Consider the following 14401-nt stretch of genomic DNA (forward strand, 5'->3'; position numbering starts at 1 on the left):
TGTGTGTTTGTGTGTTTATGCCAGTTTTCGTAGGATCGATAGATATATTGATAGATTGAGTTTGTGTGTTTGTGTACGTGTGTGTGTGTGTGTGTTTCTGCGCTTGCGTGCGCTCTCGTGTGGGCCTGTTTGTTTCTCTAGTTTACTTTGGGTCAATCTGTTGATTTGTCACACCAACAAAGCGTTTTTGTTATCACACAATTGAATTGAATCTAATGAATGCGATAGAAAGACCGGAGCAAAAACAAAACCACCGTATAGTGGTTATAGTATAGGTTAAACCACCACTGACGCTGGGAGAGTCCCTGAGCGCGCCCGCCGGGTAGCAGAGCGCGGGTCTCGTTTCCTTGAGAACGTTGATGTGAATGCATGTGCACGTAACACTTTGACAGTAAATACGTCCCCCCTCTTACTCACCCCCTTCTAATCCAGCCCTTTTACACACATGTAACAGTAGAGGCCATGTTGTATTCAACACTGGAGGCACCCGGGTTACTGTATTTAAAGCTGGGTGGGAAATGAGACTCTCTCTCTCTCTCTCTCCCCCCCCCCCCCCCTCTCCCCTCCCCTCAGTTCGGGTGTGCCAGCCCAGTTCCTCTAATGGACGAGGCTGATTTAACCCACTGAGGGGTCAATGTTCTGTTCTGACCAAAGCAATGATTACCGTTTTGAGACTTTTCTCAAATGTGTTTTAGATAACAATCTAAGTCCAATGCATCAGATAGTGCACTATCTAGAGAATACGTGTGAACAGAAACCAAAGCTACAAGTGTAGTGCACCAAAACACACAGACTGTGCATACAGGAAAAAGGACATGCAAAATCAGGTCTGCCTTCGGCTGGTGAGTTCAGCGCCCTTGTCCTACTTCAACCCTACAAACGAGGCCAAACGTATAGATAATACATGCACAACACGCACATACTATGTTATATTCGTGTGTATGCACACACTGATACTCATTCAGCAAGACCAAGACACACACACACCCCCAATCAAAACAAAACATTCTCCCTCTCAAACACAGACACACAGACACACAGACACAAACACACACACACACAAGCACACACGCAAACACACAGGTGACCTAACTCTGTGAGAAACAGTTGTAAATGTAAGCCACACCCACTCTGGATATTTATTTATGAGCCGAGGAGCGGGCCTCGGTGTCCAGTTCCCCTTGCTACGCTGAAGTTAGAAATAGAGGCGAGGGTAAACAGAGGGAAGTGAAGGAGCAGCCAGGCGGCCAGGGACCAAGGGACCGCCACCGCTTATATATACCATGACTGGTCGTGGAGCCCAGAGCTGAGACATTAACGTCCGCCCCCCACCAGAAAGAAACCAGGAGCCGTACATCTGGCCGTGTCCACACACCAATGTGTGTCACACACACAACTACAGAGACACACACACACACACACACACACACACACACACACACACACACACATTAGTGGGAACACAATACTGTCCCTTTGCTACAAGCCAAACTCTTTGCTTTGGATGACAGAGACATCTGATCTACATTCCTGTGTGTGTGTGTGTGTGTGTGTGTGTGTGTGTGTGTGTGTGTGTGTGTGTGTGTGTGTGTTTGTGGTAGCGTGTGTGTGTGTGAGAGAGAGAGAGAGAGAGGGAGAGAGAGAGAGAGAGAGAAAGTGAGGGACTTTTTGGAGTCAACCTTTATAGTGGAGCAGTATGACATGGAAGCCTGATCCTCTAAAGACCCTTCATTAATGATGTTGAATCCATTTTGATGAACAGTGAAGGGAAGGCCAACAGGTCACATTATAATGTGGACTTTGTGCCTTTTTTTACATTGATTTTGGCATGCAACCATTGCTGGATTAGCAAATATGCACAACTTATCCAAAGTAGTCTCCAAACATTACCGAAAGTGCTTTGCTGGAAAGACCCAGAAGCAGGCCCTCAGGGGGGGTCAGAGAGAGAGAGAGAGAGAGAGAGAGAGAGAGAGAGAGAGAGAGAAAGAGAGGGGGGGGGGGGGGAAGAGGAAGAGAGAGAGAGAGAGGGAGAAAGGGAGGGAGGGAGACAGAGAGATAGAGAGCGAGGGGCAGAGAGAAAGATTTGTCACCTGTTGTGATGAGAGAAGGACCTCAAACTCCCCATAGACTAATCCCACTGGACTCTAGATAGAGAGGGAGGGATATTTTGTATTTAACGTTTCATACTTACTTATATTATATTCCTGACCTTTTTACTTATATTTTATTTTATAACGCTGTTTATTTTATTGTTCACCTGCTTTGGCAATGCAAATGTATATTTCTCATGCCAATAACGTTTTTTTTTATTGAATTGAATTGAATTGAGAGAGAGAGAGAGAGAGAGAGAGAGAGAACGAGGAAGAGGTTTTGAGTCCCACTTACCCACAGACGGAGCCCTCCAGTGGTGGAGAGGACACTCCAGGGTGCCTTGCTGGGTTCGGCCGAACATGGCCGAGTAGATGGCAATCTGCATGCCCCTCTTACAGCTCAGCTTCAGCTGCTCATCCTCACAGGCCACCTTACTCTTATACTCGTCTGGACCGAGGGGGGGGGGGGGGGGGGGGGAGAGAGAGAGAGAGAGAGAGAGAGAGAGAGAGAGAGAGAGAGATCTGAATGTGATTACAAACATTAAGACTGTAGTTAAGTCAGTGTTAGGGTTAGGTTTGGATATCGTTTTGTTCCTTAGGATCCCTAATACTGAACGGTTGAACACAACATTAAACCTATGCTATTTGTTGAGTGTCTGGGATTAGGCAGTAAAAGCACAGACTGCTGCCAAAGAGAGCTGAAGATTGAGTCAGATGAACGAGTGTGCGTGGCTGGTTGGACGTGTAGAGCCACGCAGAGGTATTCCACGCATGAGAGCGCTGTGAGTGATGTAGCACCCCCAATGGCCAGGGAAACAAAAACAAACATTACAACAGCACTGCTCACAACACAGCCCAGTTGCTGGGCTGTGTTGTGATACATCATAGCACCCATTTATATGGCCGGGGATCAAAGGAGGCAGAGATTACAACCGTAGAAAATAGAGGATCTATATTCAATGATTCTTCTTGATTCTTCTATCAAATTAGTCACTAGAATCCATCCAATATACTTCTAGCTCACCTCTATCCAGTGACTAACATGTTGATGTTTTTAGATGTGTCATAATGAGCAGGCATTATGATAATGGGGTTAAGCATCTTGCTCAGGAACTGTGCACACAGGGGTTTGAGCCCAATTGTTAAACTCAATGCTTACCAACCGAAAGAGTGTGCATGCGGACCTATTCTCTACAAAACTGCCGGGGAGGGACGAACACACATGGTGTGTGTGTATGTGTGTGTGTGTGTGCGTGTGTGTGTGTGTATGTGTGTGTATGCCTGTGTGTGTTTGTGTGTATGTGTGTATGTGTGTGCGTGCGTGCGTGCGTGCGTGCGTGCGTGCGTGCGTGCGTGCGTGCGTGCGTGCGTGCGTGCGTGCGTGCGTGCGTGCGTGCGTGCGTGCGTGCGTGCGTGCGTGCGTGCGTGTGTGTGTGGGTGATGGACTTACTGGGTCTGCATTTGTACCAGACCATGAGGTGCTTGCTGCCGCCTGGACACTGGTCAGTCCCGAACACACGGCTGTTAACAAGAACCTGACAGCTCCTCCTGTCCTGGCACTCATCCAGCATCTTCTACAGGAGGGGATAGAGGAGGGAGAGAGAGGGGGGGAAAGAGAGGGAGAGAGAGAGAGAGAGAGAGAGGGGGAGAGGGGGGAGGGAGGGGGAGAGAGAGAGGGGGGAGAGGAGAGAGAGACAGGGGGGAGGGAGAGAGATAGAGAGAGAGGGGGCGAGAGGGAGACAGAGAGAGAGGGGGAGTGAGGGAGAGAGAGAGAGAGAGAGAGAGAGAGAGAGAGAGAGAGAGGGGGAGACAGAAAGGGGAGAGGGAGATAGAGGGGGACAAAGAGAGAGGAAGAAAGAAGGGGAAACAAAGCAAGAGAGAGAGAGAGAGAGAGAGAGAGAGAGAGGGGATGGGGGAGAGAGAGAGAAAACGTGGAACAAACTACAAATAGCTGCCGCCAAGGAGGCCCCCCTTGAAATGTAAAGCAGCAGTGAAGGTGGGGTGGGGGGTTGGAGTCGAAGAGGAGAACACTGCAATGGTTTCCTGTTGTCCTTTGCCCTGCGGATCTGGTTTCAGGAGGCCTTTACACGCTCCAGACCCTCGCTAACACAGGTGAGCACATTCCATCACGCAACATTCTTTCTCTCCTCATCCTACCCAGAATGCACAGGGTGACGGGATGATGAGTGAACACCCAGGGTTCACTGCTCGTGGCCCCCAGGATTCTGCGGGGCGTCATTGGTGTTTTGGGGGACACAATGATGGTTAATGGACTTCATTTATACAGCGCTTTTCTAGCCAGTGGCCACACAAAGTGCTTTACAATATTGCCTTACATTCACCCATTCATGCACACACCGACGGCGGAGTCAACCATGCAAGGCGACAGCCAGCTCGCGGGAGCAGTCAAGGTGAGGCGTCTTGCTCAGGGACACCTTGGGACACAGCTAGGAGGAGCCGGGGATCGAACCAGCACCCAACATGTAACCAGCCAACCCGCTCTACCTCCTGAGCCTCGTGCCGCCCTTAAAATGGAGGGTCCTATGTTTAAAACTAAAGAAGAGGATCAGTCACTTCCCGCACACACACACACATACAGACACATCCACAATAGTTGTGGATGACCATGATACGTGCCGTTTAGTTTTGGTGACTGATGGCTGAACAGACCAACACAAGCCCTGGCTTCTATTTGGCCTTTACCTATGATACCTCAGTTGTCATTCTTTTCTGGTAGGCATAGAAGCCATCTCTACTGCAATACATACTCGGTTGTGCTAATGTGAGCCTGTGTTTGTGTGTGTGCGTGGGTGTGGGTGTGGGTGTGTGCGTGTGCGTGTGCGTGTGCGTGTGTGTGTGTGTGTGTGTGTGTGTGTATGGGTGTGTGTGTTTGTGTCTGTGAGTGTGTGTCTGTATGAGTTGTGAGGGGGGGGGCTATTTTGTACACAGAATTTGTGCAAGACTGAAAGACAAGGAGAGGGTGGTCACGAATAAACAACTGATTAATGTTGATTGTGTGTGTTTGTGTGTGTGTGTGTGTGTGTGTGTGTGTGTGTGTGTGTGTGTGTGATGGGAAGAAGGGGAGGATGGGTGTCATACATTTGTAGGTGGGTGTCTAAAAAGGAGGCCCCGTTGTGGAGCCTCCCAATCAATTTCGGAGCGGATGTGAATACAAGGAGCCTGTGAAATGGCTTTGTGTAAGGGGCCGACCTCCCCTCCTCCCCCCTTTAGAGAGGGTCATTTAGTGGGAAAAATCCTCAGAAAGACTTACGCAACCGGCCACGCTGCGGGGTCCAAACCCCTTTATTTTTAGCCCGTTTCAGTGGTGTTTGTCAGAATATCAGGCTGCTGCAGGTTGTCTGGCCAGATCAAAGTCTGAGACACACCTCAGGAGGTGGCAGATAAAATGAGTAATGCCTTGGATGCCAGTGTTGATTGATTGAGCGATCCATCGGTTGACGACAGTTTCATTAAAAGGCCTGTAACCAAACTAGTCCTCTGCTGAATTATGTATGTATGTATAAAATAAGATACACATGGATGCTGTGAGTGTTTACCTGGAGCGCGGTGGACACAGAGCAGTATCTATCATCCTCCTGCACCGGATATGTCCCTAGCAGGCTCCGGTAGGTCTGAGGGCACTGCTGGGGATGGGAGGGGCCTCTCCTTCCATAAAAGGCTGATTGGATGGTGATGGTGGTGCGCGCTGGGCAGCGGACGGACAGGAAGTCCCCGTCGCAGGCTTGCTCGGTGTAGTTCCTCAGCACTTTCGACAGGTAACCTAGGGGATGGATAATAGGGATTAACAACTCGCTGAGGCAAATTAATCAAAACTATGCATAAACTTTGCCAAAAGATTTTGATTCTGTCTGCCATTTAGATTTTTCAATGAATGCATTTATATTCACACACCGACGTCGGAGTCAACCTCGCAGGGTGACAGCCAGTTCGGCAGGATCAGTCAGGTTGAAGAGTCATGCTCAGTGACACCTCGACACTTGGAGGAGGCGGTGATCGAACTATTAACTCTAACTATTAACTACTAACCAGTTACCAGTCCACCCGCTATTCCTCCTGCGCTACATGCCGCCCAAAAGTTTTTTCAATTTCCACATTTCAAGTGCTAATCGATTTGGTCTTTCCTTATCGTGGATGGGTTTCAGTCATTCTAAACATCATCCATTTCAAGGGGAATGGATGGGACATGAACTATTGAACTTTAACACAAACACAAACTGCATACAGAAGGTGTTTTTCTGCATACTGTACGTGGAGTAGTCCACGTTTCTTGTTTTGTTCTCAGCTATCTTTGAGGACACACGTAGCATCAGAAGGACGTTGTGGATTGTGTAGCCTCTGCTGCGGCCCATTGGTAGAACTGCACAGAGACAGGCTGTGACGGACGCACAGACATTCACTAAAAAAGGGCCTCAGAAACAGCTTAAGCTGCCAAGCACTCGGCTCAGAGGTGGGTGTCAACTGTCCTCTGACATTGCTGGAGAAAACGAGATCTGCCCTGGGACACATGTTTCGGCCTGGGCAGCATGTCGAAGGGCTTCTGATGTGGGCATGTATGTGTGTGTAAGAAACTCAAACCAAGTGCAGATCGTCCAGGTTGAACTCACCCATGAAGACGAGTTAAAAAAAGGTATTCCAAAAATGGAGGAACCACGACCCCTTATTTCTTCTTTTCTGTTTTTGTTGACCGTGCCTCTTTGAGATCCAGCCAGGCAGGCAGTCAGTCAGCGTGTCTGTTGGTGGGTCAGTCAGTAAAGCGAGCTGAGCCCCATCACAAAGCTACCATTCCATCCAGGGAGGAAGTAAAGATAAAGGAGAAGGCTACCTTCATTCCTTTCCTTTGGACTGTCATGTGTGTTTTTTTTTTATCAAGACCAGGGGACCCTTCTAGAGAAGGGGAGACCTCCTTGCCAGAACATTTGCTTTCACTTTCCTTGTCTTTTACTGAGCCTTGTTGGAACTCAGTTCACATGTTTCATGTCTTCAATGTCTGGTGATGAATCAGGGTGCGCTGTGTCATCTCCACTAATCCCAGCAGCTGATGTGATAGATTGCGTACCCTTCTATAATCAAATTGAAAAAAGCAAGCTCTACTTCCTGTCTAAGTGCTCCGCAAACACATTAACAGACTGTCGCCACACACGCACTCGCACTAACACGCAATCGCAGAGCGGCTGGTCATGCTGGCGTTGAATTAGATTTATTTGCTGAAGCACAATGACATCCCAAAGGCAGACAAAGCAACCATACACACAGCGCACACACGCTATTCTTTTTACCTTTCAACATGGCCGCATTTAAGAGCATGGGCGGGAAAGGGGAGTTTGAAAGGTCAGCTCCACTCCAGCAGTTGATCTTTATTATAACATTGTTGCCATTGTTTGCAGTCATGGATGTGATGCAGACTAGAGCGGACATGTACTTTTATTAACCCGTCCATCAACCCGTTTGAGGGACACAAATGAAAATATCACTAAGTTGTCAATGTATTTCTATTTCATTTGCACTTTGGACTAGAGTGCACATGCACTGCTACTGAGAAGATATTCATCTAAACTATTTAAGGAATTGCTCCCTGCGATGCTTATGGAATGCTTATGGATGCAAATCCCATTTGGCATTTGTTCTGTTTGATTTATTACTTCTGTGATATGCATTACTATTTAATGCTAGTATTTAGACATATTATTTTGAATGCAAATGTATCATCAGTGAGTGGTTCTAACTGGTATGTCGAAAATAACCATTTTGAGGCAACCATTTCCTTTTGTAGGGTTCAAACAAAAGTCAAAAACAAAGATACAACTCCGTTGTTTTGAATGGTGAATGAGCATTCTCCCTTTGATATTAATTTTGACTGTGAGACCCACAGAGTCCTCTGCCTCTCACTGATCTCAGACCAGTCACATTCCACAGAGGGCCAGAGGGAACTTGGCACTCTCCCTCATGGCGGTGGCGAGAACATACACACACACACACACACACACACACACACACACACACACACACACACACAAGCACACCCACTCACACACACAAACACACACCCACACACACGCTTACACACACACACACACAAAAGCTCACCCACGCACATACACAAACACACACACACACACACACACACAAGCTCACCCACGCACATACACATACACACATACACAGACACAAACAAACACACACACAAGCACACCCATGCACACACACACACACACACACACACACACACACACACAGGCACACCCCCCCCACACACACACACACAAGCACGCTTACGCACGCACACACACACACGCACACACACACACACACACATACAAACACAAACACGCGCGTGAGGTTGTGGTCTCTGCTTGTTGTGTTGCTGTGTAACAGCATCACGTTGGGGCGGGTGTCCTGGCAGTGAGCCAGCGCCCCGGCAGACTGCCGCGGTCCGCCTGCACTCCAGTCAACCCCGCTTTCTGGGGGTTTCATTTGTTTGTTGTGAGGTTATTTTTTGGATGGTGGAACCATAGCAACGGGCGTGTAGGGGTATGGGAGGGGAGGAAACGGAGAAGACTGAAGTTAAATGGCTTCTGGGCAGGCCTTTAGAAGAAGTGTCTGGAGGCGAGGTTGAAAGGGAGTGGATAGATGGGCCTTCTTGGAGAACAGTGAAGGATCCTTGAGAAACGGTTGAAGAGCCCAAAACACACTAGACACCTCCTGAGAAAAGGAAAGGCAATGTGGGTAAAACGCATACAGATTATCTCACAGGGCCCGGAGGGGTTTCCTTAAGAAGCCCTATTTGTTTCTTCTGTTCTCTCGTCATCCTAACCTCTCTTTCTCTCGCTCTTCCGCTCTCCCTTTCCCACTCCCTCTCCCTCTATCCAAATCTTCTTTGCTATTTTCCCTCCTATGTTTGATTCTCACTCTAACCCTTCCACAGTGTCCCCAGTCTCCCCTCCATACCCCCACCCGCCCACTCCTCTCTACCAACCCTACCTTTCAACAGTGCCAGCCATCATGCAGAGCAAAGGCACCTGTGTAAACCTTCTGGTCAACGACAGTTGTCCCTCAGAAACAACGGCTGAACAATGACTGATGGATCAGCAACGTCTCTCTCTCTCTCTCTCTCTCTCTCTCTCTCTCTCTCTCTCTCTCTCTCTGTGTCTCCCCTCTTCCTTTTTCCTGTTCCTTTCAGGCAAGGCCCTGAGTCCTTGCTTAACTAGCGCTCTTCCCTTTCAATTGACAAAAGCAACCTTCTATTGTTATTAGTTTGTTATTGTGTCTGCCTGGTTTGTTTATTTGGTCAGTAAAGGAGCCAGTTTCGGTTGAGGTGCTGTTCAAGTTCTAACAGGCGGTGTGTCCTTTCAGGAACTGGAATTGATTTTCAGTTTTCCATTGTCCATCTTGTGTCCGTATCACAGTGTTTCGCTAACCGGGACAGCTGCCCCTTATTGCTAAGTCAGGTAGCTGCACCAAGGCTTTTTTCAAAGTTAAACTTTTAGACAGATCCTCATGAATCATTACATAACCAAGCAGAAAGGGGTTCGCCATCTTGCTCCATGATGCACACAGGTAACCTCCAGAGTTCACAAAGAACATCAAACACCCTCTCCGAGACTATTCTGCCCTCATTTTATCTGCCAAACTGTCTTCTGTTAATTTTAGTTTAGCTTTTTTCTTCCACAGTGGAGGAGTGGTCCCGACCTCCCCTCCCTGTCCTTTCTGATGCCGGTAGTCTACTCCTGCCCACACATCCCCCGACCACACCAGGCCGCCCCAGGTGATCCCGTAGCCTTCGTTAAAAGCTTGGCGCCTTGCTGGCAATTAGCATTAATCATTAGTAGTCACATGACCCCTGGCGCTGAAGAGGGGTCAGCTAGGAAGGGAGATTAGTGCCGGGCCGCTGTGCTGTGTCAACATGATGGAGAGACAGCTGCCCTATCAGGGGAGGATTTCCTCCCTGGGCGTCAGTGATTAGATAAAGAAAAAGCACACAAAAAGCCCCGGCAGGTCGCATACCAAAGCCCAAAGTCCACCTCTCAGTGTCGACAAAACGCAGATGTGTGCATGTGTGTGCTGTTGATGTGGCCGTGGGAGATGTTAACCGTCTTACTTCACACCTCGCCAGTTAAGATAATACATCAAAAGTTACAGTGATGTGAGGGAAACACTTCCCCCAGGGCCAGAGAAACCGCAATTGATCTCCTCTTTTCAATCAATTTTTTGATTAAAACCAGCCAAGGTTTGGCAGTGATCATCCTCCCGCTCCGCTAGAGCTGACAGTCACCGTGTTCCCAGTGTCTCAGTTGTGGAATGCTAACGACAAGGCCTGTTCTCTGATTTAAACTGACTAGTTGTGTGCGTGTGTGTGTGTGTGTGCGGGGGGGAGGCACAGTTGAAAGAGAGAGAGAGAGAGAGTGAGAGAGCGCGCGAGAGAGAGAGCGAGAGGGGCGTGAGGAACATTTCCGCGGCAGTCAAGAGGCACTTTCTACGGGGTGTGTCTTTCTGTCTGGCGGTGGCTCCACATCTTAGGGCTTCCCCTGTGTTTGTTTTAGAAAAGACGCCGACGCCTCTAATGGGAGCAGCCTGGAGGGTTGAATAGTGCACTGTGCTACATCCTGCCATGAGCGCAGAGTGAGGTACTCACACAATGCCTTGGAGCTCAACTGCCTCAACATTTGTGTCACGGTACACTGGGCAGAGAGATCGCAGACACGGGCTCCATTGTCTGTCAAGTAATGAACCCCTCTCCGGCCTGACGACCCAGTGTAGCGTTCAACTCAAGCTATCACGGCTTGCGCACCTGAACCAAGAAATGGATGGATGAAGTTAATCCCTCGCAGAGAAGGAAGACGATAGTGGACCCCCGGGCACGGCGTCGACCGCACAGATGCCCCAACATCGGCGTACCGAGGGGCCGGTTCAGGGACGGGGTGGTAGCGGGCACTAGCCGGTGTTAGCTGCGTTCAGATCTGTTGGGTTCAAGGTGTTTTCCTAAAAGGTTCCCAGATGTCCTCTGGCTACTGACAGGTGGTAGGATTGTGAATCTTGGTCCCTGATGTCAGAGCAAGCCTCTCCGTCAGAATCCCGATCGGTAAATATGGGAACAACTTCCGGGTCATGGGGGGGGTCAAACCAATTCAACCCACACATTTGTCCCAGCAAGGTCAAATCCTGTTTAATTTCCCATCAGGCAAACCAGAGACATTTAGGAAGCCACTAAGTCTAAAATGACTGAATAACTAATTTAGGACCTGAGATCACCGAGGCCTGTGACAGAATTGAGAGCTGATCTCCTAAAGGAAATGGCCGGCGCAGGACATATGAAATGAAGCCAGTGAATAAGCCAGCAGGTTCAAGTGCCCATTGAATAATGGGGTAAAACACTGCACACAAAATATGAAGGATTAAAGATGGTAACACCTACTACATTTATAACTTAACTTCAAGAACTGCTCAAATGTCTACCATGGAATCAAACAGAGAAACCCAACACCCCTACTCAAAACAAATACAAAGGAAATTAACTGAAAAACGTGAATGTTGAAAAATAGCAAATCAAAAGGTTGTAGACGATTCATCTTGGCGCATTAAGCATTTATTGGTTTCTATGTTTTTTAAAGTGAGAGCTTTATTGGTGTTATTTTTAAGCAAATTATAGCCATCAAACCATCAAATGCTCAAAGATAGTCCACAGCAGGCTCTGCTTTGGAGAAGGAATTCCCTTCAGGCTGCGATTATTTCTGGGATGTGTTTGTGTGATCGCGTGTGTGTGTGTGTGTGTGTGTGTCTCGTGTATGTGTGTGTGTGTGTGTGTGTGTGTGTGTGTGTCTGTGTATGTGTGTGTATATGTGTGTGTGTGTGTGTGTGTGTGTGTGTGTGTGTGTGTGTGTGTGTGTGTGTGCGTGTGTGTGTGTGTGTATTTGTGTACGTGTGTGTGTTTGTGTAGGTGTCGTGTATGTGTGTGTACCGAGCAGCGCTCTCTGGTAACACTCATGACACAAGATCATATCTGAAATCTGAAATAGCAGGGAACAAACAGTGTAGACATTGATTGTCTACTTTGACTCTAAACAACATGTCTATTGGCAGCATCTGCTTAACACTGACAGAAGAAAGGGTGAAGAAACTTTTGATGGTGGTTCAGGCCTGAAAACACAGTGTACATGGTCTGAAACGTATTAAAGAAAAGCAAAAGGCCTTGAACATGTGTTTCTGGTCATCTCTAGAGTATAACCCATGATAAATCTATACTATAAGCAATAAAAATGATGGGTCCATGCCACACTTTCCAAAGAAAATAAAGCCACAGTAGGATCCTTCTCATCGGGGGGTGCCCTAGAAATGACCGCAGTTTCACCTGCTAAAATAGATCAGTGTCAATAGACTTCTGACACCGCGGCCAATGAAAACAAGAGACGTCTTCTGGACCACATCTGGACTTTTGAGTCCACACTCCTCTACAGTGATGGACGACCTTCCTGAGAGAACGTAGACTTAGCGACAGAGAGGAACACAGGGTAACTGCCCCGCCGCGGTGCCACAGGATGTGGCGGCGGCGTCCGCGGGCTGGACGAGTGGCTTTAGGCCCTGTTGTAATTAATACCCTCAGAAAGAGCACGCAGCCAAGGAGCTTTGAGCAAGACATGAGCCAGATGATATAAATCCAACCCAGAAAGGCGTTGTGGCCTGTAAATCAGGATTTCGTTTTTATACACACCTCCTTTTAGACTTTGTGCTTAACTTTGAGCTGTGAGCTGGATGTCAGAGTTTGGCTATTCCTGAGGTGACGGCTGCTGATTGGCCAGTGTACGGAAATGGTGAAGACAACCGGAGACTGAATGACTGACTAATAGAACAATGCCATTACAGCTCAATGTCGGATGTACAAGCCATACTTACGATTACATTCCTATAAATGTGCTGCACTGTTATCATTTTACAATTGCAGGAATTCTACTCAAAGACACTGCTGCTGCTGTGGTCAGCAGAGTCTATAGATTTAAATAAAACGTGTGAATTAAAAACAATGTCAACATGTGTCGACATTTAAAAAAGGGTAGCATGGTGTTGTGGTGGACGCCTTTGACATCTTCTACTCCACACATGAACGGTCCCAGAAGTCAACGCACACATAATCACGCCCTGTTGTGTGTGTGTCTGGACGCGTGTGCAAGTCGGAGGGGGGTCAGCTGAAAGGGCTTATTCACATGGGGTTCTCCCCCGCCCCCCGACTGAAATGTAGAACAAACATCCACCCTGTAGCCTTATGCCTTTTTGCCTTCAGCTGGCTGACTTGCCATGAACTGAAGGTGCCTCAAATCCTCCGCAGAACCATTGCATGGGGGCCACCGTGTAGGACTATGGAGAACCAGTGGTCAATCAGAGGTGGATTAAATGTAGGATTGACCTAATGGATGGAGGATAAACAATTCTGATGAATGAATACTAGACATAATCGTGTATGATTGACCGAGGACATAGGAGTGCTGGTTGAGAACACCACCTACTCTCTTTGTGCTGCTTTTTTCTTTTTTAAATTTAAAGAATTTTTATATATAATCTTAATGCGTGTTTTGTATTTATGTAATGGGGTGGGGGGTGAGTGGAATTGGGGGTATATGACCCTCTTGCAACCCAACCTCCACCTTAAACGACCTCAGCCTCAGCAGCTGGACTCATTAACACTGGAGACCCAGACACAAACACTCAACACCAGCTTGCTCCCTCCGACCCCCACAGGGTTAGGCTATCAACACACACACACACACACACACACACACACACACACACACACACTGAAAGTCAAGCAAATACACACAGACAGACACACAAACACAAACCAAAGTCACACCCACACACAGTTACCCGCAAGCACAAACACATAGACACACATACACACACGCAACCAAAATTGTTTTTTTCCAGACCACAAATTACAAAATTAGGTATAAAATGTTAGAATAATCAAAGCATTGTCTGGAAGGCTGTCAAGGCTTCCATAGCTAAAACGTCCATGTGTCTTAACAGTAAACTGGCCATGTAAACCTTGAAGTCTCTTCAATACTTCTAGACGCCATTTGGCCCTCACACTGGTTTGGACATGCAGTTCACACTCTGCATGAGGAGCTATAGCGTTTCAGAGGTGCGAGACCTCGCGGTATGAACCACGCGCAAAGGCCGTGATGATCAGTTCTGGTTTGCGCCATTGAACTGTGAATCAGGCATTAGATGCTTAGAGAAGGAGATAGTCTCACTGTGGGGCAGTGACTGTACTCCCAACTAACCCACATCACTGATCATAGCCT

At 47.9% G+C, this 14401-nt stretch overlaps 1 protein-coding gene across 1 annotated transcript in view; it reads right to left on the reverse strand.

Moving 5' to 3' along the window:
- The window catches only part of eva1aa (eva-1 homolog A, regulator of programmed cell death a), a 62577-nt gene that overhangs the window by 39099 nt on the left and 9077 nt on the right, over window positions 1-14401 (reverse strand). The window contains exons 2-4 of the mRNA XM_079753415.1: window positions 5648-5871; window positions 3541-3664; window positions 2386-2538 (exon numbers count right to left, since the gene is read on the reverse strand). Coding sequence (XP_079609541.1) covers window positions 2386-2538; window positions 3541-3664; window positions 5648-5871 — 501 coding nt within the window. The remainder of the gene's footprint in view (window positions 1-2385; window positions 2539-3540; window positions 3665-5647; window positions 5872-14401) is intronic.

Source organism: Pollachius pollachius (assembly GCF_949987615.1).
Source record: "Pollachius pollachius genome assembly, chromosome: 16".
Taxonomy (NCBI): domain Eukaryota; kingdom Metazoa; phylum Chordata; class Actinopteri; order Gadiformes; family Gadidae; genus Pollachius; species Pollachius pollachius.